We start from the raw sequence: 24,367 nt of genomic DNA, 5'->3' as shown, positions 1-24,367 counted from the left end.
CCCACATAAGCAGGGACCTGCCGGTCTGCGCCGTGGAGAGGCAGTCAGAGGACTGTGCTCCCCTCCCCTAGAGCCTGCTGTGGAGTGTGAGGCTGCAAGGGAAGGAGACAGCTGCTGAGGCCCTGCCTCCGTCTCAGCCTGTCTGGGGCCAGCTGGGCCGACTGGAGCCCTTTCTGGGTTTACACAGAACAGAGGGCACCGCTGGCTTCAGGTCCCTCCCTCGTCTTGCCACAGTCAACTTCCTGCCCGCTTGAACCTGTGTTCCCAGAGCTGACTGCAGCAGGGTGCCAGAGGACTCTTTCTCTCCAAGGTCTGATGCATTAGAAGCCTTCCTCAACCGCAGGATGTGAAGGCTGGGCCTGGATGTCAGGGCGGATTTCAGGCAGGGTAGATAAGTAACAGTTGGTTTCTGGTTAGAGGGATGGGGCTTCCCAGTTGGGAACCCTCCTGCCAATGCAGGAGACTTAAGAGATGAGGATTCGATCCCTGGCTCGGGAAGATCCCCTGGAGGAGGGCATGGCAACCCACTCCAGTATTCTTCCCTGGAGAACCCCATGGACAGGGAGTCTGGTAGGCTACAGTCCATAGGGTCACAAAGAGTCAGATATGGCTGAAGTGACTTAGCATGCACGCACAGAGGGACATCAGGTGCGCACGTGTGTGTTAAGTTGCTTAGTCGCGTCCAACTTTTTGCAACCCCAGGGACTGCAGCCTGCCAGGCTCCTCAGTCCATGGGGATTCTCCAGGCAAGACTACTGGAGTCCCTCCTTCTCCAGAGGGACATCATAAATGTCCTAAAAAAATTTTTTTTTTAAAAATAAGTGGAAAAAGGTTTCAGAATAGCCATGTGCTCCGTATGGATTTCTGATACCCCTTCTGGCTCATTTCACAGGTGCCCTCCAGATCCAACCCTACTAGCTCCTCTGCCCTCTCTGGAGGCTTAGGATCGATAGCGTGTGACAGTCTCTGTTTCTGGGGTTACATTCTGGGAAGGCTCACACCTGGGGGGATGTCTGGTATACAGGAGGATTCAGGGGCTGGGCTCCCCCTGTTCTCCACCCCTACCTCTCAGCCCCTCATTTGATGAAGACTGTGGCCTGACGGCATCTTACAGGACACCCCCGCCCTGCACCCAGGAACTCGGGCTCCCATTGGGGAACTGCTTGGATAGCAGCTGGGCCAGGCCTGGGGAGGTTCCAGACCCTTGGTTGAGTAGCTTTAAGGAGGGCAGACCATGTGTCATCCGTCCATTTGTCAAGGCTCTCTTGGGTTGTTTCCACCTTTGTGTATAGTGAATAATGCCACTATGAACACAGGGGTACAGTTATCTCTTTGAAACCTGATTTCAATTCTTTTGGGTATATACTAAGGAGTGGAATTGCTGGACCATGTAGTAATCCTTTTGAGAAATTTCTATACTCTTTTCAGCTATACCATTTTACATTCCCATAAGTGCACATTCCCATAGAGCACACTGGTTTCAATTTTTCCACATCATCATCAACACTTAAATTATTTTCTGTGTGTGTGTTCAATAGTAGCCATCCTAGTGAGTGGTCCAAAATGATGTATTAATGATTCCTTCTGTACATTTTCTGCAGCTTTTTGTCATGTTCTTTCTCACAAATTCAAACCTTGATGGAAGAAAAGAAGAGTAAGAAAAAATAAAAAATAAAACCTTTCTTTTGACTTCTTGTCATTGCAAGTTGTCATCCTAAGTGGTGTCGTTGGAGGTAAAGGATATAGAAAAAGCATGTGATTTGGGGTCAGATGGGCCCCAGTCCATCCATCCATCCATCCATCCATCCATCCTACTTTCCCTCCATATATCCTCGCACCCGTTCATTTATTCACCATTTATCAGGCAACTTAAAGGCAGGGAGTGGTCATGACACAGTGGGATCCTGGATGCCTAGCACTCTCTGTTTACCTGATGAAGGATCTGAGGCCATCTGTATTCTGGGAAGTGGGGCAGGACGTGTGGACTCAGTAGGGGTGGGGAGCTGTGCTCCAGTTCTCAGCACAGGCTGCCCATACACACAGCTGTGCCTCACGTCGTCTGTTCTTGCGTCTTCCATCCAGTCTGATTCGAGTTGTTCCAGGGCCCAAGACTCAGTCGCTTGCAGGGGTTTGATTTCTCTGAGCCTCAGTTTCCTTAACTGAAAGAATTCCTGGTTGATTCACATGACTTTGGTAGGGAGCTATGGAAATTAGCACAGATGAGGATATGTCATGAGTAACGAGGTGCTACAAAATATCAAAATAGTAACTGTTAATAACACTTTAATCACAATTATTGTTAGTGCCAGGCACTGTTCTGAGGGGTCTGCCTATAGTAACTCATTTAGTTTAATGCTCACCACCATCCTAGGAGAGAAGTACTGTTGATATCTCCATTTTACTGATTAGCAAACTGCGGCACAGAGAGGCTAAGTAACTTCAGAAATGTCACACAGCAAGGAATGGCACAATGTGGTTTGAACTAGGCAATGAGGTGCCGAAACTCATGCTCTCAGCTGCTATAGCATCATGCCTCTGAGAGGCATCAACAATTTTATTGTCTCTATCCTTCTTGCAAAGCTGGGAGGGGAACACAGCCCCTGGTTTGGAGAACACATCAAAGAGGGCCTCCTGTCATTCACTGTGAGATGAATTGATGGGCATAGGGTCTCAGGCAGCTCTCCACGGTCCGTAGGCATGCAAAGCCATGGAAAACTCAGGTAATGAAACCATACATATATCTTAAGAGTAGCCAGCATAGGTGATTGGCTCTCATTCTGAGGAGTGCGCTGGCATTCGGCTTCAGCTCCTTTGCTTTCCAGGCCACTCCAGGATGAAAGCTGCTGATGCACCTGAAAGATCAACAGGCAGGATGCTGGAGGCTCAGAAGGAACTGCCGAGGTTGTGCTTGAGACATGTTAGCATAATAGCTGTGTCAGCTGCTCTGCTGAACAGAGGAGCTGGGAGGCTGGGCTGTGTCTACACACCCCAGGGGCGCTTTCTGAGGATCATCAGTTTCTTTACCAGGTTGGTCTGGTGACCACTGAGCCAGCATCTCTGTTTGACAGATGCCCAAGGGATGACCTCTGAGCCCAGGGTTGTTCTCCATCCCAGTTCTGGCTGAGCCAGGGACATGTGTGTGTGTGTGTGTATTTATGATGATGTTTTCTCTTTCTCTCCAGGCAGCCAAGATCGCTCACCACCTGCAGCATGTTTTCGGAGGAGGCGGCTGGCACGGAGGCCGGGCTACATGAGAAGCGCAGCTGGGCCCAGGATCGGGTTCCTCTCCTCGCCAGTGGGCGCTCTGTTCCGGGCCCAGGGTGGGGCATGCGGCGAAGAGTCTCAGCGCCCTGAGTCCAGGGCCGGCCCGTGTGGCCTTGACCCTGGAGGCCAGTGGCGAGGTCGCTCAGTTGGGAGCCTCATTCCCAGGAGCATGGCTGCCTCAGCTCTGGCCTCCGTGGGGCATCGAGGACCGGCTCTGACGGCCGTGAGAGGAAGTCCAGGGCTCCTTGGGGCTCAGTCCCGAGCTGGCACTGCCCTGCCCCATAGGCTCAGCAGGCTGTGTGGCCCCAGGGCCACTGGCTGTCGAGGGGAGTTGCCGTCCATGGACACTCGCGAGGCCCCGAGCCCTTGCCAGGAAGCCTGGAACAGAGGCTGTCCATCCCCGGAGGACGTGAGTGACACCAGCTGCAGCCTCGGGAGTGGCCCCCAGGCCCCCTCCATCCCTGCCAGCTCTCAGGATGTCTTTACCTCCAGCTTTAGTTTCATTCGTCTCTCCTTGGGCTCTGCTGGGGAGCGGGGAGAAGCAGAAGGCTGCCCACCCTCCAGAGAGGCTGAGGGCCCTCATCAGAGCCTGGAGGAGATGGAGGCCAAGGCTGCCAGCTCAGATGGGCCCCACGATCATCCTCGGCTCCTCTCTCTCCCCTTCACTCTCAAGGCTTCTCAGAGCCTGGCAGACACTTCCCAGACCTCGGGGGGCAGCCCTGGGCTGGAGTGCCAGACTCTTCCATTGTTGGACACGGACGCTGCCTCCTCCTGCCCCCTGGATCCCTTGTGGTTTGAGGCCAGCAGCCCCGGGGATGCTCACCGGTGGGACCCCCTGCTCAGCAAATGTGAGCCAGCGCTGCTGCACTGCCTGCAGGACCAGCGGAGACGGCTGGAGGTGGGTGTCTTACCAGCCTACGGGCCCAGGATGGTCACGGCTCAGATTAGTTCTGGGCAGAGGGCCAGAAACGACGCTTCTGGGGTTGACTGATTTCCCACTGGAAAATGCGGCAGCACCCTTGGTGGCTGGCTGCAAAAAGATGTTTCTGCACTCCTGCTTCTTCTCTTTCAGCCTGAACTCAAATCTGTCTCATTTTCTCTGTCCCTTACATGCTCAGGTTTGTTGTTTGTTGGGCCACAGGCTCCTCTGCAGTTTCTGGCATGGGTGACTCCCGATTGGCTCAGCAGATTTCTTCTTTGAAGTGGGAAGTTGGGACCAGGGAACAGGGGAGATGGAGCTGGCTGGTGTGTGGATGGACTGGGTGATATAGAGGTGGTGATGCTCCAAATTGGGGGCAATCCAGAGTCGCTTCTGCATTTATAGCTCATCTCCCACTGTAGCCGTGGGAGCTCCTGACATGGAATCTGGGGCTTTGTTTCTGGTCACTAAACCTCTCAGCCCCTTAGTTTCCTTTTTTAGAGATGATAACACCACACAGGGTTATTCCGTGGTTCGGTGGGAATGTAAGTGCTTTGGAAATTAGGATGGACTGTATAGATGTATGTCCTGACATTGCAGTGTTGCTGGCCACCCAGTTATCTGAGGGGTGGGTCCACCTTGGAGTAGGCAGGCTTGTTCTACCCTAGAAAGTTCCCAGAGAAACCCGGGCAGAGGTGCTTTGTGGTGTGGTGACCCATTGACTCGTCCTGATGAAAGACTGTTTTCCTTCTGGGGTGTGCATGCATGTATATGTGCACATGTATATCTATGTACATATGGGTGCACATGTACATGTGTGCATGTGTATATATGTGGAGGTGTATACACATGTGCATGTGTGTGCATATGTGTATGCATGTGTGTGTGGCATAGGTACATGTAAGTAGGGAAGTAAAGCCTCTCTCATCAGGATTGGAAGGAGAACCTGAAAATGTGAGGCTCATGTTCATTCCGAGGGACTGACCTCGTTTGCTCTCAGCCCCTCACCTGTGGCCTAAAGTCCCAGCCACATCCCTGTTTGCCCCGTCCCAGACCAGCCATCAGATTTCTCACCCAGGGAGATAGAGCAGCTGGGCCAGTGTGCAAGGGACAGTGCAGTGTGCACGGAGTCTTTGAGTCGGGCATGTCCAAAACTGACACCACTGTCTTACCCATTAAACCAGTCCTAACAGGCGTCACTGTTGATCTGGAACTGTTGATCTGAGCTAATAGAATGCATCCAGCTCCTTAGAGGAGTTGCAGGTTCTTCAGCACCTTCCCCTTTGCTCTCTCCCAACCTCTGCTCCATCGTTAAGCGCCCCCAGTCCTGCAGCTAATCTACTGTCATGGCCATGGCCATGGTCCCTGCCTGGTTCAAATGCTTGTTATGTTCCACCCGAGTTCAGTAAGAGGTCCTGATGTATTGACTTTCCTCCAGAGTCTCTCTTCCCCAATTCCTCCTCTGCGAGGTCAGCAGTGTTGTCTTTGGGAATACTGCTGGGATGCTGTTATTCCTTGGCTTAAAACATTTGGTGGCTTCTTGCTTCCCTTAGGATGGTCTCCAAGCCCCTCATCCGGACAGTGGAGACCCTTCCCGACCTGCTGCAGCTGCCCAGCGCCTGCCTCCTCCGGCTCAGCTGTCCGGCCGCTGTCTCTTCCTGTGTCTCGGGCCTCTGCCTGGGTGACCGTCCTGCCGTGTGCCTCCTGCCGAGCTCTTCCAATTCCTGTCAGTGTGGCTCCAAAGCCACTTCCTTGTGAGACCTCTCCTCCCTCCCCCCGCCCCCCGCCCCGAGACCAAATGAGTGCCTCCCTCCATCCCTGCCCACAGCCCTTTGGATGTGCCCTGTGACAGCACTCGTCACTTTAATAATCAGTTGTTTGCGATCCACGTTCCTCACTTGACCATGAGCTCTTTATCTCCAGCTTACTTCTCTTAGCCATTTTTCGATGCCTGATGCCTGGCATACTGCCTGGTGCTTGATTAAAATTTTGGTTTCAGTGAAATAATTTATCTTGGTAAGATGGGCTGCAGGAATCTAATTGATAGACTTCTTGGATTGAATGTCTGAGGGATAAGGAGAGATGCTGAGAGGCACACACAAGGATCCAAGCACTCTGTGGAGGTTTGTACCACTGTGATTTTTGGACTCTGAATGCCAGTTTTCAACACGTTATTTCCAAGATCTTTTAAGAAAAATCTCAGCAACATATCTGCATTTCAAAAATCCAAGTTTTGACCCAAGTCAAGCAGAAGTACAATGTGGTTATAAAGACCAGCTTCCCTTCCTCCCAGATAACCAAACAGAAAATCACTTGGCAATGGGTCTGCTGTAGTCAGTCCACAATATCCAGTCCCTCCGTTTTGGCAGAACCAACAGTTTTCCCCTTCCTTTTAACTCCTTTTACCAAGATATAGGGGGCTTCCCAGGTGGCACTAGTGGTATAGAACCCACTTACCCATGCAGGAGACGCAGGAGATCTGGGTTTGATCCGTGGGTCGGAAAGATCCCTTGGAGGAGGGCATGGCAACCCACTCCAGTATTCTTGGTGGAGAATCCCACGGACAGAGGAGCCTGGTGGGTTACAGTCCATAGCGTTGCAAAGAGTCAGCCACGACTGAAGTGACTTAGCTGCATATATGTATCCAGATATAGACCATGCCCTCCTGAGAACCTAGATTCTTTGATACTTTGGAGTCTGTGAAACCCTGAACAGATATGCTCTGTGAGGGCCACAGACTCACCATGCCATTCTCTGAACTACCAGGACATTGGGGTGCCTGGGAGCTGGAATTTTAGCGGCTCTGGTTGCAGAAAACCACATTGGCTCACCTTTTAGATTCCGTGATCTTTAGTTTTAAAAAGAAATGAAACACACCCTTCTTTATATCTCTTCTTATCTCTGTTATTGACCAAATGCAGCTCTTAAAAAGACATAATTAGTTATAAGCTACTGGAGAGTTGTTTTATGGGGTCTTGGTTTCTGTCAGGTCACCCAGGGGCTTGTGCTCCTGGCATGCTGGTGGGACTGCCTGACTGGTAGCCTGGTGCTTTCACTTCCTTGCTGTGTGAACTGAAGTCATTTCCTTCATTGTTCTGTGCCTCAAGATGCTCTCATAGTAGGTGGAGATAACCACAGTCCCATCTCATAGATTGTTGTGAGGATTAAAAGTGCTGGTCCATGAGCAGTGCTTCAGACTGGTTCTGATGCCCAGCAGGGACCCAGAATATTGCTCATTGTTATAGAGTATTGCTCATTAGAGAAATGGCTCAGGCAGAGAATTTGAGTCAAAAAGGGAATTCACTCTTCTTCCTTGTTGACTGAAAAAATATTCACAACCTTTAAAAAAAATTCACAACCTAAAAGTTGAGAGTTATGTTTTATTTGGTGGGAATTTTTAGGACTTAAGCCCAGGAGATAGCATCTCAAGTGACTCTGAGAGAACTGCTCCGAAGTTGCAAGAGGGGGAGCCAGGTTGTATAGCAGTTTTGCAACAAAGGGCAGGTACTCTGAACATCAAAAGATTATTGTTAATTAACAAAACCCAGATATCCCAGGTTAAGTAGTTTAGCACTTTTCTGTGTATGGAAAGATGCAAGAGCCTGGGCTCACTGAAATCATTCCTTTGATACTCGACCTCAGCTATCTGGGGCCAATGTTCTGTGTTTTTCACGTTTTGAGCTTCCTTGGAGCTCACCATAGGGAATGGCTGCAGTCTGATGGCTGCTAGATGACAGATATTCTTTTCCTTCCTGAGTTCCCTCAGGGCTCACTGGCTCACATTGGAAGGCTGCAGTCAGTGATAACTGTGACAGCCATGTTTACTGATATGGCAGGAAATATTCCATTTCTCACCCTACAGTTCAGATTAAACTCACATCTTGTTTCAGATGATGGGATCTGGACACAGTTGATCTGTAGTGTAAGTTCCTTTGTTTATCCAGCACCTGGACAATGAGTAACATCATGCTCTTTGCAGTGATTTGCATGTCTGTTGTGTGGAAGAGGGGTGACCTTTATTCAGGGTGGTGGAGTGACAAAATGAACTCTGTCCAGGGTGAAGGACTTATAGGAATGCAGATTTTGCTTCAGATGGAGGACGAGGCTCCCGACCATAGAGTTGTCCTTGATGAGGGAGGCCTTGCTTTTTCCATCATGTTTGTGCAGAAGCCCCAGATTGCTCATTTGGGCTACAGAACTGGGGAAAGGGTTGAGCTAAGGATCTTCAAAAAGATCCCTTCAAAGATTGGGATTCTAGTGTTCTGGGGCTTTTAAAAATATTATCTTCTAATTCATTAACCCCCTTCTCTCTCCTTAAGGAAAATGAAAATCTCAGGAATTTGAATTTTAGCTCCTGTTAAATACAGCCAATCCTCCATATCTGCAGATTCTGTATTTGGGAATTCACTTACTTGTTAAAACTTACTGAAGTCCAAAGTCAGTGCTCGCAATGCTTCCCTGGTCTTTTGTGGATGTGCATGCAGTCCCTCAGTCTTGTCTGACTCTTTGGGACCCTTTGGACTGTAGCCAGTCAGGCTTCCCTGTCCATGGGATTTTCCAGGCAAGAATACTGGAGTGGGCTTCCATTTCCTTGTCCAGGGGATTTTCTTGATCCAGGAATCAAACTCGAGTGTCCTTTGTCTCCTGCATTGCAAGAGGTTCTTTACCTGCTGATCCATCAGGGAAGCCCTTGTGGACGTGCACAGAATGACTAAAAATTTGAGCCAACCGATATGCATGTTCTAGCTGAGGTCTTGTTTCAGCTGAGACTGTAAACTAGCGTACTTTAGGTGGCCTGTTTTTTTCAAATTTGGTATAAAGTTTTTTTTAAATTTTGTGTTTTTACTGAAGTGTAATTGATCTACAATGTTGTGTTAGTTTCAGGTGTACAGCAAAGTGATTCAGTTAAAAACTTTTTAAAATTTTTAATGCCAAGCTTTTCACATGTTTTATTTGTTTTTTGTTGGGAGGTCACTGTTTAAGCTGGTTCCCAAGCACAGGACTGGCAGTGCTGTCTGGTACTCGTAAGCGCAAGAAGGCTGCCATGTGCCTAAGTGGAGAAAGCGCATGTCCTAGATGAGCCTCTTTCAAGTGTGAGTTGTCAGCTGAATGTTAATGAAGCAGAGTAAATATTAAATATAGCATCTTTAAGGGCTTCCCAGGTGGTGCTTGTGGTAAAGAACCTGTCTGCCAGTGCAGGAGACATAAGAGACTTGGGTTTGACTCCTGGGTCAGGAAGATTTCCCTGGAGGAGGGCATGGCAACCCACTCCAGTATTCTTGCCTGGAGAATCCCCATGGACAGAGGAGCCTGGCAGGCTATGGTCCATAGGGTCACAAAGAGCCAGATACAACTGAAACTACTTAGCACACACAGACAGCATCTTTAAACTGAAACACACATAAAACAAGGTTATATATTGATCAGTTGACAAAAATACTGTGACCTAACCCCATCTTACCCCTGGAAACAGTGGTTCAATATTTGCTAACTGAGCTTTCCCAGTGATTCTATGGAACATAATGACCACATATGAGAATCGACTGGGTATTTTATGCTATTTAGAAATAGCCACCAAGGGACATTACCAAGGGTTGGGAAAAGATGCTTTTTCCCTGGACAAACCTTTTTCCTATGACAAACCTAGACAGCATATTAAAAGCAGAGACATCACATTACTGACAAAGGTCCATGTAGTCAAAGCTATAGTTTTTCCATTAGTCATGTATGGATGTGAGAGTTGGACCATAAAAAAAGCTGAGCACCGAAGAATGGATGCTTTTGGACTGTGGTGTTGGAGAAGACTCTTGAGAGTCCCTTGGACTGCAAGGAGATCCAACCAGTCAATCCTAAAGGAAATCGGTACTGAATACTCATTGGAAAGATTGATGCTGAAGCTGAAGCTCCAATACTTTGGCCACCTGATGTGAAGAACTGACTCATTGGAAAAGACCATGATGCTGGGAAAGATTGAAGGCAGGGGGAGAAGGGGACTACAGGGGATGAGATGGTTGGATGGCATCACTAACTCATTGGATGTGAGTTTGAGCAAGCTACGGAAGTTGGTGATGGACAGGGAAGCCTGGCATGCTGAAGTCCATGGGGTTGCAGAGTTGGACATGACTGAGCAACTGAACTGAACTGAACTGAGAAAATTGTGGTGAAAGGAAATGCTAGCTGGGGTGCAGAGGAGGGAAGTAAGTGGGAGGACCCTGAGTGTTGGGTCCCACCTGAGGTTATGGAGCTGGAGGAGATGAAGGGCCTGCCTCATATGGGCGGTGTGGCTGGATAAAACATGCCCATTAGTGGTTGTGCTTCCAGCCAAGATGGACATTCAGACATATTGCAGGGCAGCAACTCAGGGTCCTTACAGGGATAGTTGGACGAGGGGGTAAAGTGAGGTGGGCACTGGCTGCAAATTTTTCTTTGACCTTCTTTCCTGTGGTTCTTTTGCATCAACTCATGTGGTGGTGATGATGCTATAACTTCACATGGCAATTGAGCTGGCCACTCAGCCTGTCTTCCATCCCTACTATTTAATACTAAGTTCCTGGTAAAATATGCACTTGTCATGTGGACCAGCTCAAGGATAAATGTGATTGGTCATTTATTCATTCTGTCATTAACTTGGAAATCACTTGCCTACTGCTAAGAGTACAACACCTCATGATTGGCTTGGAGGCTGTGTTGGTTGGAGTAGGTTAGTAACAGACAGCACAATACAAGAGGCTGCACATAACATAGCTGTGTTTCTAGCTTAGGAGTTATGTTCCACAGGGTTGGCTGGGGGGCTGCTCCACCCCTGAGCGCACAGCCCCCACAGTCCTTGAGACAAGGAGGAGAAGGCTGAGGGATCCACAAGAGCAATTCAGAGCACAAGCCACCTCTGTCTCTTCCACATACACCCCGTGAAGCAGAACAAGGAGGGGAGGGAAGTGTAATCCCTCTATGAGCCCAGAGCAGCGAAGAACCAAATCGGGGTGAGCGCTGTCGTTTTCTACATGGATATGAAGAGGCTCTTGCCTTCTAGATGCTCTAGGTTGGATGGAGTGCACAGACCAGACCACACCACACCACACGACACAACACCACATCACACCACCCCACACCCCACAACATGACTCCACACCACACCACACCACACCCCACATGACTCCACAACACACCACACCACACCCCACAACATGACTCCACACCACACCACACCATACCACACCCCACATGACTCCACAACACACCACACCACACCCCACAACATGACTCCACAACATACCACACCGCACCACACCACACAGCACAGGACACTATACCACATGATACCACACCACGTGACACCATACCACATGACACCACTCACACCATACCATACCCCACAACATGACTCCACACCACACAATACCACACCACACCACACCACACCACATCACACCACACCATATCACACCACGCCACGCCACATCTGACATGACTTCACACCACACCACACCACACACCACCATATCACACCACACAACACCACATCACACCACACCCCACAACATCACTTCACACCACACCACACCACACCATCCCATACCACACCACATCACACCACACTACACCACACCACACAACACCACATCACACCACACCACATCACACCACACCATGCCACACCCCACAACATGACTTCACACCACACCACACCATACCACATCACACCACACCACACCACACAACACCACATCACACCACACCATACCACACCACACCACACCACGCCACACCCCACAACATGACTTCACACCACACCACACCACACCATACCACATCACACCACACCACACAACACCATATCACACCACACCACACCACACCACATGACACCACACCACACCACACCACATCACATCACACCACATCACACCATACCACATGACACCACACCATAACACATGACACAATAATAGCTATTGCCTGGTATGATAGGTACTAAGAAAATTTGCACCTCCATCCTCCTGTGGCTCACATCAAAAACCTGGCATCCTCTTGGCTTTGTCATCCCAACGTGGGGTCTACTGGTGAATCCTGTTGGTTCTGTCAGCCATCAACTGTCTTCTGAGTATATCCACAATCACATCACTTCTCACCATCTTTACTGCTCCTGCTAGAATCCAGGCTACCCCCCTCTCCTTCCTGGGTTATTTCCATGCCCTCCTCCCTGGCCGTCTAACTTCTGCCCTTACCCACAGCTGTCAGGAGGAAATGTCAGACATATATTGAATCATGAATTCTGTTACTCAGAGTCCCCCCAGTCGCTTCCCAAGCCTTCCAGAGTGAAATCAGAACTTTTTTTGACCACACCCATGCAGCATGTGGGATCTTAGTTATCTGACCAGGAATCGAACCTGTGCCCTTGACAGTGGAAGGCTCAGTCTTAACCACTGGACTGCCAGAGAAGTCTTGGAAATCAGAACTCTTAAATGTCTTCATCCTCATGACCTCTCTGACCTCCTGTGCTATGGCTTCCCCCTTTAACCAAGATTCTTTAGGCATGGCTGGCTCCTGTTAACTCTATGGTGCCTGGGGAGTTGCTGCCTGCAGCCTCTGTGGCAGTTCTGCTTTCTGCTGGAACATGTGTCTCCCAGAGAGCCTCAAGGTCAGGATTCTCCAGGCAAGAATACTGGAGTGGGTTGCCATTTTCTTCTCCAGGGGATTTTCCTGACCCAGGGATCGAACCCATGTCTCCTGCATTGGCAGCCGGGTTCTTTATCACTGAGCCACCAGGGAAGCCCTACCACTCATATCTCTTTGCTCAAATATCACCTTCTCAATGAGATATTACTTAAAATTGCAACCCAACTGTCTACCAGCCTTCCTGGCCCCCCTTCGTGGTTCTGCTTTTTCCCTCTGTCCTAGCACTAATCTTTTTCTAAGGCCTTGTAAAACTTACTTATTATGTTTATTTTTGCCTTCTTACACAAAATTGATAAGGCTAGAGGGCTAAGAATTTTGTGCTGTATCTGCAGCCCCTTAAACAGTGCCTGACACTTAAGAGTGAATATTTGTGAAATGGTTTAGATCATGAATAAGTACAAGCACTGTCAATAGAGAGGCAGGACATCTAACGTGGACTGGAGGGGGTGACACATGAATGAGGTGTGGAAGGAGAGGTAGGTATAAGCTGGCAAAGGATGGCAGGAAGCTGGTTTCCAGGGAACAAGATTAAATCCATTTATTGATGGGCCAAGAATGTCCCTTCAGAAAATCCCAGAGCTTCCCATTGAGAAGAGAAATAATGAACAAATGAATGTGTTGGTAATTCTCAGTCAAGTGATGGGATCATTGAGTCTCGTTCTCATGCTCAATTGCTAAGTCATGTCTGACTCTTTGTGACCCCTTGGACTGTAGCCCTCCAGTCTCCTCTGTCCATGGGATTCTCCAGGCATGAATATTGGAGTGGGTTGCCATTTCCTCCTCCAGGGGATCTTCTCGACCCAGGGATCGAACCCACATCTCCTTCGGCTCCTGAATGGCAGGCAGATTCTTTACTGCTGTGCCACTGGGGAGACCATCCTTGAGTCTACATGTAGATTAAATAAGGCAGTGCCCATTTCTATAATGGAAAGATCCTTAGGACTTCTTTGATGAAGTCTTTCAGTCTTACCCGGCCCTCAGGACAGCCTGTTGAGTTGAAGTTCATGGTTTTCTTTTCCTGGTTTCTCCTCTAATGTTGGTGTGTTTATTTTCATAAATTTAATGTGATGCTTTTGAACAGAAAACATTTGGTCAGGTCAGGAAATTTGTGTTCCTTTTTATAATGCATTTTTCACACAGATAAGGGTACAGTGTGATGTTTTTGTTTAAAGATGACATTCCAACTCTTTTTTGGGTTTTATGCTCAAATTATGCTTTTTCTTTATGTAACTTTTTCTTGGAGAAATGAATGCATCTGGCATTGAAAAAATGTACATTTGTGGTTCTTTTTTAAAAGGACAATAGTGTGGTTCAGCTTCAAAATAGTTTCTTTTTTTTTTAAAATAGTTTCTAAGTGTTCTTAACTTTAACAAAATTTGTTTGTGTGAACAAGATTGTAATTCAGTTTTCATTTTTCCCCCTTTCAAACCAACATAGGTAAAATCCTTAAGATTAAAGCTTCAGAAACTTCAAGATAAAGCGATTGAAGAAGATGATTATGATAAGGGTGAGTTTTGCCTTGTTTATTGATTCTTTCTTCTCTTCCCATAATGTGCAATTCTGCTTTCCCTCCTTACTCACCTGTATCCTCCACACTGCAAATGAATTGTGTAATCTGTTCCCCTGATCATTTACACTGAGTAACAGTTGACTGTTTTACAGCACTGTTGTTTTCTGAATTTCAAAGCAGTTTAGGAGGAATAATCCTTTGGGTCATAAGTATAACCTTATTGATTTTCCAGAAGCACTCTGAGTACTTGCACAATAAGAGTTATATTAAGTCATCATCTGTCTATCTAAGGTGTGATGTTGTTGTTGTTGTTTAGTTGCTCAGTTGTGTCTGACTCTTTGCAATCCCATGGACTGTAGCCCACCAGTCTCCGCTGTCCATGGGATTCTCCAGGCAAGAATACTGGAGTGGGTTACCATTCCCTTCTCCAGAGGAACTTCCTGACCCAGGGACTGAACCCACATCTGCATTGGCCAGTGGATTCTTCTACTGAGCCACTCAGGGAAGCCCCAAGATGTGATGTAGCTATACTTTATTCACTCATCAAAAAATATTTGTTGAACACCTACTATGTGGCCAGCACTGTGGCAGGAATAGGAGAGTAAGAGAATATAGTTTCTGGCCTTGGGATGCCTGTGAGTATGAGCCCTTGTGGAGCTTTCTGACTTCACACGCTTGGGGACCAGGTGTAGGAGTTGGGATGAGCTTAAGAAATGATGCCAGTCTTTGTGAGTGGGCTCGGATGTATCAAATTCCCATGTAGATGGCCTGAAATAGTCAAGCTGGAAAGAAGTCATGACATGTAGATGGAAGAGTTGGTCAGAAGCCAGAAAAACCCAAACCAGAGTGAGGCACCCAAATAGGAGTCAGGCCAAAGCGGACGAGGGTATCATGGGTGCCAAGTGGACACTGGGTTGACTGTGTCAAAGAAAGTTGCAGGTCTGGTTGGATTGGGAAGGATCTTAAGGACCTGGGTACCAATTGCAAGATCTTACATTCATTTCTGCTGGGTCTCAGGGATAAGAGAGGACCTTAGAGGACTTCCTGTTCCACCAGGCACTCATGAACTTGAGAACTATGCTGTTGATAACCAAGCTTAGCACAGTGAAGATTGGCCTGGAGGTATTTTAGATTTAAGGCTCCCCTGGAAGCTGGTTAGCCTTGAGGCTTGGTCTTCAACCTCATGGGGCCATATTCTGGTTTCCTAGAGGGTACATCACAGACCATTAGGAACTGGGTGCTACAGAAATGGGGCAAGTGACTCCCAAAAGAAGGGTGCAAATCCTATTCTAGGAAACACACGGAGCAGAGCTGATGCTGTCTGGTGTCCTTGTTCACCATTGGCGTTGGGAAGAAGGAGAGGAATTTGGGGATGGAGCTCTTTAAACTCTGCCACTCCATTTTGACAGGACATTTTGATTTCAGAATGATGCCTGGTGGAGGATGATGTAGGTGAGAGAGGAGCAGATGATCTGTTCCCAGACCCAGGTTCCCCTGGGGTCTTTTGTCCGTGGGAGACCACTATACCCAGGTTTTGAGGCTCCCTGCTATGGCACAGGTTTATTTTCTCTTCCACGGGCTGTGCCTTGGATCCTTTGACAACATAGCTCTCTCTGTAACACACAAAGCTTCAGACACAGGTGAAAAACCACACCCTCTTTTTCTGATCAAGAAAAACCTCAACTTTTCTGGATGCAATGCTCTCAATGGGCTTCATTAAATGAAGGCCTCACTTCTTTAGCCCTTTCTCCAAATGTCTCTGAAACACCTCAGGGGAGAAATTGAATAGGACACACCTCACAGGGAAGCGGAAAGAATAAAGGTGACTTTGTTCAGTGTTTCTGCCTGTTTATTTTCCTTGTTTGTATGTCACTGTCCCCTGAAGGAGATGTTTAGGGGTAGGCCAGCATTCTGTGTTTCCTTACAGGAGATTGAGGTGCATGCTGATGCCTGGGAAAACATGGGGGTGTAGGACTTTCTTCCATGGAAAATCAGGCCTGTGGTACGGTGGCAGCTGAGTCTAGCCAGTGAGCTTCAGTCCATGGGCCGTGTCCCTCCTGGTGAAGATGACTGGGCCCTGAGGGGTGAGTAGGATATACTGGAAGGGCAAAGAGCTGGAAGAGCCAGCATTGCTTGTGAGCCACCATTCCAGTCTGATTGCCTTGAAAGGAGATCTGAAACTGGCTCTGTTATCTAAGGGCTTCCTTGTTTGCTAAGTGCTAGAGAATCTGCCTACAATGCAGGAGATGGGCGTTCGATCCCTGGGTCAGGAAGATCCCTGGGGGAGGGTATGGAAACCCACTCTGGTATTCTTGCCTGGAGAATCCCATGGACAGAGGATATTGGCAGGCTACAGTCCATGGGGTTGCAAAGAGTTGGACACGACTGAAGCCACTTAGCGCGTGTGTGTTTGTTGTGTGTGTGTGTGTGAAGTACACTCAGTCATGTCTGAATCTTTGTGACCCTATGGACAGTAACCCACCAGGCCCCTCTGTCCATGGAATTCTCCAGGCAAGAATACTGAAGTGGGTTGCCATTTTCTTCTCCAGAGGATCTTCCCAACCCAGGAATTGAACCTGGGTCTCCCCCATTGCAGGTAGACACTTCACCAACTGAGCCAGCAGGGAAGACCGTGTGTGTGTGTGTGTGTGTGTGTGTGTGTGTGTGTGTGTGTGTGTGCTAAGTCGCTTCAGTTGTGTCCGACTCTTTGCCACCCTATGGTCTGCAGCCTGCCAGGATCCTCTGGCCATGGGATTCTCCAGGCAAGAATACTGGAGAGGGTTGTCATGCGCTCCTTCAGGGGATCTTCCCCACCCAGGGATCGAACCCATCTCTCGTGGTCTTCTGCATTGGCAGGTGGGCTCTTCCCTGGGGGCTCAGCTGGTAAAGAATCTGCCTGCAATGCGGGAGACATGGGTTTGGTCCCTGGGTTGGGAAGATCCCCTGGAGAAGGGAAAGGCTACCCACTCCAGTATTCTGGCCTGGAGAATTCCGTGGACTGTATAGTCCATGGGGTTGCAAAGAGTTGGACACGACTGAGCGACTTTTACTTTCGCTTTTCTTTACCACTAGTGTCACCTGGGAAGCCCTTAGCACATAGCACATAGCATCTGACGTGGATCTCTGCAGGGCCCAGAGCATGGACTGGCACATAGCAGGTGATGAATAAGTTGTCATAAACTACTTGCCATTCAGAAAACTAAGATCATGGCATCTGGTCCCATCACTTCATGGCAAATATATGGGGAAACAGTAGAAACAGTGACAGACTTTATTTTCCTGGGCTCCAAAATCACTGCAGATGGTGACTTCAGCCATGAAATTAAAAGACGCTTGCTCCTTGGAAGAAAAGTTATGACAAACTTAGACAGCATATTAAAAAGCAGAGGCATTACTTAGACAACAAAGATCTGTCTAGTCAAAGCTATGGTTTTTCCAGTAGTCATGTACGGATGTGAGAGTTGGACTGTAAAGAAAGCTGAGTGCCGAACAACTGATGCTTTTGAATTGTGGTGTTGGAGAAGACTCTTGAGAGTCCCTTGGACTGCAAGGAGATCCAACCAGTCCAACCTAAAGGAGATCAGTCCTGGGTATTCATTGGAAGGACTGATGAAGAAACGCCAATACTTTGGCCACCTGACACAAAGAACTGACTCGTTTGAAAAGACCCTGATGCTGGGAAAGATTGAGGGCAGGAGGAGAAGGGGATGACAGAGGATGAGATGGTTGGATGGTATCACCGACTCAGTGGACACGAGTTTGAGTAAACTCTGGGAGTTGGTGATGGACAGGGAGGCCTGGCAAACTGCAGTCCATGGGGTCGCAAAGAGTCGGATACCGCTGAGCAACTGAACTGAACTAACTGAACTGAACTGAAACTAATTGCTGAGTAATTAGGGAAGTTGAGGTGGAGAGATTGTGGTCATGAAATGTGTTGACATAAGAGCTGAATAAAGTTTTCTTTCTCATCTATGATAGTTTATCCAGTTACTAATAAACATTTTCAGAGTTGCTAAGATGTCCTTGGCACTCAGTGTTTAGTCTTTGTTGTGGATTGACTTCTTGTTCTGAGAGGGGCAGCGCAGCAGCTGTGTCTGTCTCTAGGGAATGGGTCTGAAGATGTCCACAAGGTTTGCCAGGAGCACGTAGAGGGTGACCTTATCCCCCTTAGTTTTGTTTTGTTTTTTGCTTTTCTTTCTTTCTTTCTAATTTCACTTGTAAAAACAACTTTGTGTTCCAGAGAAATGAGCCATGAGCACAGACTAGAAAGCTCCATGTTTTGTTATCTCATTAACGTGCTGACAGATTTACCTGCAGATGCCCCGTGAGGAACCTTCTCAGATCTCTAATGACATCTCTCCCTTGCTAGGTAAGGAAGGTTACTACATCCTCATATTCTTGCAGAAAGCTGGGAGGACTGAGGTGAAAAAGATGTTGCTATTTGGTATTTTCTTGGGGTCTCTCTCCTAGAGACTCCATGTGCTCCTTGGTTTCCTCACTTGACCGCTTATCACACGTCAGCTGAGGGGCTGAGACCTGGGAGTCCCACGGGGGAGACCCTGCCATCCAGGGACTGGGGGTGAGAGGCCCGGGTCTGCGATGTGCTGGGAGGGAGAAAAGGAGAGTGTGGGCCACGTGTTCGACATGGTTACTGTCCCAGTGGCTCCTGTGTGGGTTTGTGGCCTCTAACATCCCCTGGCCACATGTGTCCACTGGTGACCATGTCGCCCACGCACGAGGAGGCCGTGAGGCGGTGGCATCAGTTCTTCAGTGGCCTGCATCACATGCCATGGGGCGAGCTGGCTTTCCTGCTTGCCTAGACTTTCTTTCTTGGAGTGGAGAGTGGTCAGCACTGAATTCCTTTCTCTCTCCTTCTGTCTCAACCAGTAGTCATTGTGACAAAATTCTAGCACAATAAAATGTGAGACATTCAGAGAAAGATGATCCAAGCAGAGGCCAAGCATGAAACCATGAAAATGGCCAGCTCTTGCCTAAATTGCCGTCATCTTCTTTTCTTCTGAATTCTTTCTTTAGCAAGCTTTCTCCATCCGCAGTGGCTCCTTGGTGACAGTGTGCAAATCATCCAAGTTGACACCCATTTCTTTCCCAGGGGCCCACTCTAAACATCCACCCATGGCTTCTAGAATCTAATGCATTCTTACCTTGGAACTACAACTGTGACTGAGCATGATGAAAACCCACGGGTTCCTTTTCACTGCATTTCATTTGAGCCTAGAAAGCAAAAAACAAGACTGAGTAGAATCTGGTGATTTTTATATCCACACGACAGCAGAGTCGGCAGGAGGTGGACCCCATTCTGGCTACCCCAGAACAAAAATGTGATTCTTGGCAGCCTGTACAGTTTTGTGTTCTGACTTGGAAAGAGCTACACTGAACCCCAGGACTTCCCAAGAGATGCGGGTTTTCCCTGGGTTGGGAAGATCCCCTGGAGGAGGGCATGGCAGTCCACTCCAGTATTCTTGCCTGGAGAATCCCATGGACAGAGGAGACTGGTGGGCCACAGTCCACAGGGTCACACAGAGTCACACAACTGAAGCAACTTAGCATGCACCCTGAACCCCAATGTGAATATGGGTGCAGCTTCTGTCTGCAGCCCCCTGCCCACACCCTTCCCTTCTCTCCCTGCACCTCAGTCTGGAAACAGCATCCTTCTGGCCCGTTATGCAGAGGGCTTGCCCCCTGTGGCCCTTGAGTGTCTCCTCTGGTCCTGGGATAGTGAGCCTTCCGTTAAAAAGCACAAAAACAGAAGCTCAGATCTCGAGTAGGTGTTACTTGACTGACTGCATCTTTGTGTGCCTTGAGCTCAGTTGCTCAGCTGTGTCCAACTCTTTGCGACCCCATGCTGGCCGAGCTCCTCTGTCCATGGAACTTTTTAGGTAAGAACACTGGAGCAGGATGCCATTTCCTACTTCAAGGGATCTTCCTGACCAAGGGATTGAACCCACATCTCTTGTGTCTCATGTATTGGCAGGCAGATTCTTTATGGCTGAGCCATCAGGAGACTGTATCCTTTGCACTCATGAAAAATGCCAGCGCACGAACCAGCCAAGTCACCATCAGCTGGGATCTCAGCCGGTTCCCAGGAGGCATTGTCAGCACCCCCTTTCTTGGGCGAGGCCCCGGGTGCTGCTCAGAGAGGACCAGCATGTGCTCCGACCTGGCAGGATCCAGAGCATCTTGCATCCCAGTGTGGAAAACAGCTTTGTAGCAGTTGTGTGGGACAAAACTTGGCTAGGAAGGTTGTGGATTCTGGCAACTCATTTATATGACCACTGGGGGAGGAGCGCATAAGGGCTTCATGCTGGGGATGCATCAGGAAAAATGGCCCTTGATCTTATCTAAAAACATTAAGCTGTTAGGAAATGAGCACTTGCATTGATTCAATGTTAATCTTTAGCATCATTCTCACCAGAGTGGAAGCTTGTGTGTCTGCCTCCTATTTTAGGTAAAAACTGAAAAACTGGGAGATAAGTGATACATGTAGACAAATGCTGCAGAAAGAGAATATGTGTAAAGTGCCATTTACTTCTCTTGATTATATTGTCTCAGGTTCTTTTCCTGTTTATAGGAGAGTTTCTGATTCTGTGAACTAATGGCAGAGATCTCAGCTGATGGCGGCTTTCAGCATCTCTGTGTTTGCAGGATTGTGTGCTGGCATTTTTCACGTGTGCTGAGGGCACAGTCAGTTATGTAACACCTACTTGGGATTGGAGCTTTGTGCACAGACCTGGAGGATTTGTCTGCATAGGATATGCATCCCTTTCATTTGTAGCCGATTAAAACATATATTTCAGCATGATGCCTTTTCTCCCCCATGTTCCAGCTGGGGGTCTTGGTGTTAAATGTGGAATATTAACCCCCTGCCCCCACCGTCACTCTGGAGGTAGGAGCTCAGGGGAGTGAATGTCTGTCTTCATGGCCGCGTAACGGGCTCCAGGTGACTTCTGCTTTGCTTCCCTGATTGTGAGGAAATTGATCTGCCCTTCAAGGATCACATGAGGTGTGGCCACAGCCATTATTCATGATGGAACCTGACAGCCCCAAGTTTTTATATGCTTCTGAGGACAAAACACCAAGACACACAAAAAAATCTCCCCCCCTCCCCAGCTTTTCTCCCTGGTTAGCTGAAACTTGGTCACACTTTCCTACCAGCTGAACTGCAGCACTTTTTATTTTATATTTTGGTTCAGTAGGTCTTTTTTAAGAAAATAATTTATTTATTTTGATTGAAGGATAATTACAATATTGTGATAGTTTTTGCCATACGCTGGCCCGAGTCAGCCATGGGTATATGTGTATCCCCCCATCCTGAGACCCCCTCCCACCTCCGTCCTCACCCCATCCCTCTAGGTTGTCCCAGAGGACTGGCTGTGAGTGCCTGGCTTCATCCATCAAACTTGTACTGGTCATGTATTTTACACGTGATAATGTACATGTTTCAGTGCTGTTCTCTCCAAACATCCCACCCTTGCCTTCTCCCACAGAGTCCAAAAGTCTGTTCTTTACATCTGTGTCTCTTCTGCTGCCCTGCATGTGGGAATGTCAGTACCATCTTTCTAAATTCTGTATATATGTAATATACAATGTTTGTGTTTCTCTTTCTGACTTACTTCACTCTGTATAATAGGCTTCAGTTTCATCCACCTCATTAGAACTGACTGAAATGTGTCCCTTTTTATAGCTGAGTTATATTCCATTGTGTATATATGTACCACAGCTTATTTATCCATTAATCTACTGATGGATATCTAGGTTGCTTCCATGTCCGAGCTATTGTAAATAGTGCAGCCCTTTTTAAACTGGTATTAGTAGGTGGTTGTGTAGTAACAGTAACAGTAAACATGTCTTGATCTCTTTCTGTGTATCTGCCTGAGACTCACCCCCCTGGATAGGCATTCCAGACTTTAGAAATGTCAACAGCTTTACCTTTTCAAGTGAAATAGAAATTTCAATTGTTTTCAAGGGGCATTCCCCTCTGTCTGCAGACCGTGAGCAGCAAACACACCTAGACGGGATGTGTCTGTGACCAGGGGTGAAAGCCTGGACAGGACTGGATCTTCCCACTGCAATCATTTCAGGTCCAACCTGTCTCTGTTTTAAGCACGAATGGTTGACTGTCCTTTAATAGGAGGAATGTGCTAATTACTTAGGCTGCTATAGCAAAGCACTACAAGACTGGGTGGCTTTAACAAGAGACATCTATTTCTCGTAGTTCTGGGGGCTGGAAGTCCAAGATCAAGGTGTTGGCAGGGTTGGTTCCTTCTGAGACCGCTCTCCGTGGTGTGTAGATGGCTGTCTTCCACCTGTGTCCTCACATGATCTTCCATCTGTGTGTGTCTGTGTACCAGTCTTTCTCTTATAAGGACACCAGTCTTGTTGTATTAAGGTGCACCCTAAGGATTTCATTTTATGTAAGAACTCTTTGAAGACTGTCTCTAAATATAGCCACATTCTGAAGTCTTGGAGGGTAAGATTTTGGGAGCACAATTAAACCCATAATGAGAGGCCTAATGGACTCAGGGTAGAGCTGAGTACTAAACACATCCAGGCATTTGCACAAACTGGATACTTGTTTGACCACTCTGTGGTCATATGTAGACATTTGATAGAAAAGTTAAAAAAAAAAAAGGCAAACTTTTGTGACTTTGAGTAAGTGGGGTGACTACTCCCTTCCCTGTCCACAAATGAACCTGGCTGTCACTAGCATCTTGTTTTGTCCAAAATGCCACAGTTAGGAGCAGAGCCCGGCTCTTAAGCTAGTATATCATACTGAACCTCACTCTTTCATATGAACAGCTACTTAATGAATATTTGTCAGGTTTACCAGGCTGTGGTAAACCAACACACGTGTGAGAGGTGACCTCCCCTCAAGGAATGTTTTCCCTGAGCTTATTTGGGGTAAGCAATAATTATACAAATAGGTAAAATTTCAGTTAACATTAGAATTGATTTTTTTTTTTTTTTGCATGAGGACTATCTACTTTCAAGAGGAAGAGAACGAACTTAAAGTAGTACTAGAAGAAAAGAGGACTTGCTGATTGGTGTCTGGGGTCAGGGGTGTCAGGACCCTCACTTTTCTCACTTTTCTGTCTGCGGGTTGACTTGTTCTTTCAAACCACTGTTTCACCTGGTTGCTATTGTGGTAGGCTGAAATATGCACTGCTTTAAAATAACACGTGCGTGCATGCTCAGCCATGTCCTACTCTTTGTGACCCCATGGACCTTTTGCAACCCTGCCAGGCTCCTCTGTCCATGGAATTTTCCAGGCAAGAATACTGAAATGGGTTGCCAGTTCCTCCTCCAGGGAATCTTCCCAACCCAGGGATTGACCCCACATCTCCTGTGTCTGCTGCATTGGCAGGCAGGGTCTTTACCACTGAGCCACCTGGGAAGCTCTCCTGTACAAGGGAGGCACATCTTAATCCCAGGAATTTGTACACTTAACAGTGGTTAAAATGGCAAATTTTATGTTATACATATATATGCGTGCATGCTAAGTGGCTTCAGCTCTGTCCAACTCTGTGATCCTATGGACTATAGCCTGCGAGGCTCTGTCTGTCCATGGAATTCTCCAGGCAAGAATACTGGAGTGGGTTGTCATACTGTCTACGATTTTAAAAAGTAATGTAATGTACCAAAACTGGTTGAATTGTACACTTTAAATAGGTGAATTGTATGGTATGTAGATCACACTCAATAAAACTGTTTAAGAAAAATGGTGACAAAACTTACATAGCTCATGAACCTACACCTGGTCAGGGCAAAATGGATAGAGCTCATCTCTGCCCTAGGCATTAGCTGGGCAGTTTGCAGGCTGGAGGTGGGCACCATGTGTTTGGTGGTTGGTGCTGTCTGCTGGAGCCTGACTGGGGCCATGGCTGGAGCCCTTATCTGTAGCCTTTCCACGTGACTGCTTGGCTTCCTCATGTGGTGATGGCATCCTGAGAGAGAGATACAGGCAAAAACAATCACTTCCA

At 47.8% G+C, this 24,367-nt stretch overlaps 1 protein-coding gene across 3 annotated transcripts in view; it reads left to right on the top strand.

Annotated features, from left to right (window-relative positions):
- The window catches only part of DISC1 (DISC1 scaffold protein), a 388,287-nt gene that overhangs the window by 63,340 nt on the left and 300,580 nt on the right, over window positions 1-24,367 (top strand). For all 3 annotated transcript variants that reach the window (XM_061161490.1, XM_061161488.1, XM_061161489.1), the window contains 2 exons: window positions 3,183-4,162; window positions 14,297-14,366. In XM_061161490.1, the coding sequence (XP_061017473.1) occupies window positions 3,251-4,162; window positions 14,297-14,366 (982 nt within the window). In that variant the 5' untranslated portion in view covers window positions 3,183-3,250. The remainder of the gene's footprint in view (window positions 1-3,182; window positions 4,163-14,296; window positions 14,367-24,367) is intronic.

This window comes from Dama dama, chromosome 15 (genome assembly GCF_033118175.1).
Source record: "Dama dama isolate Ldn47 chromosome 15, ASM3311817v1, whole genome shotgun sequence".
NCBI classification, from domain to species: domain Eukaryota; kingdom Metazoa; phylum Chordata; class Mammalia; order Artiodactyla; family Cervidae; genus Dama; species Dama dama.
This window is presented reverse-complemented; position numbering and strand designations above follow the sequence as displayed.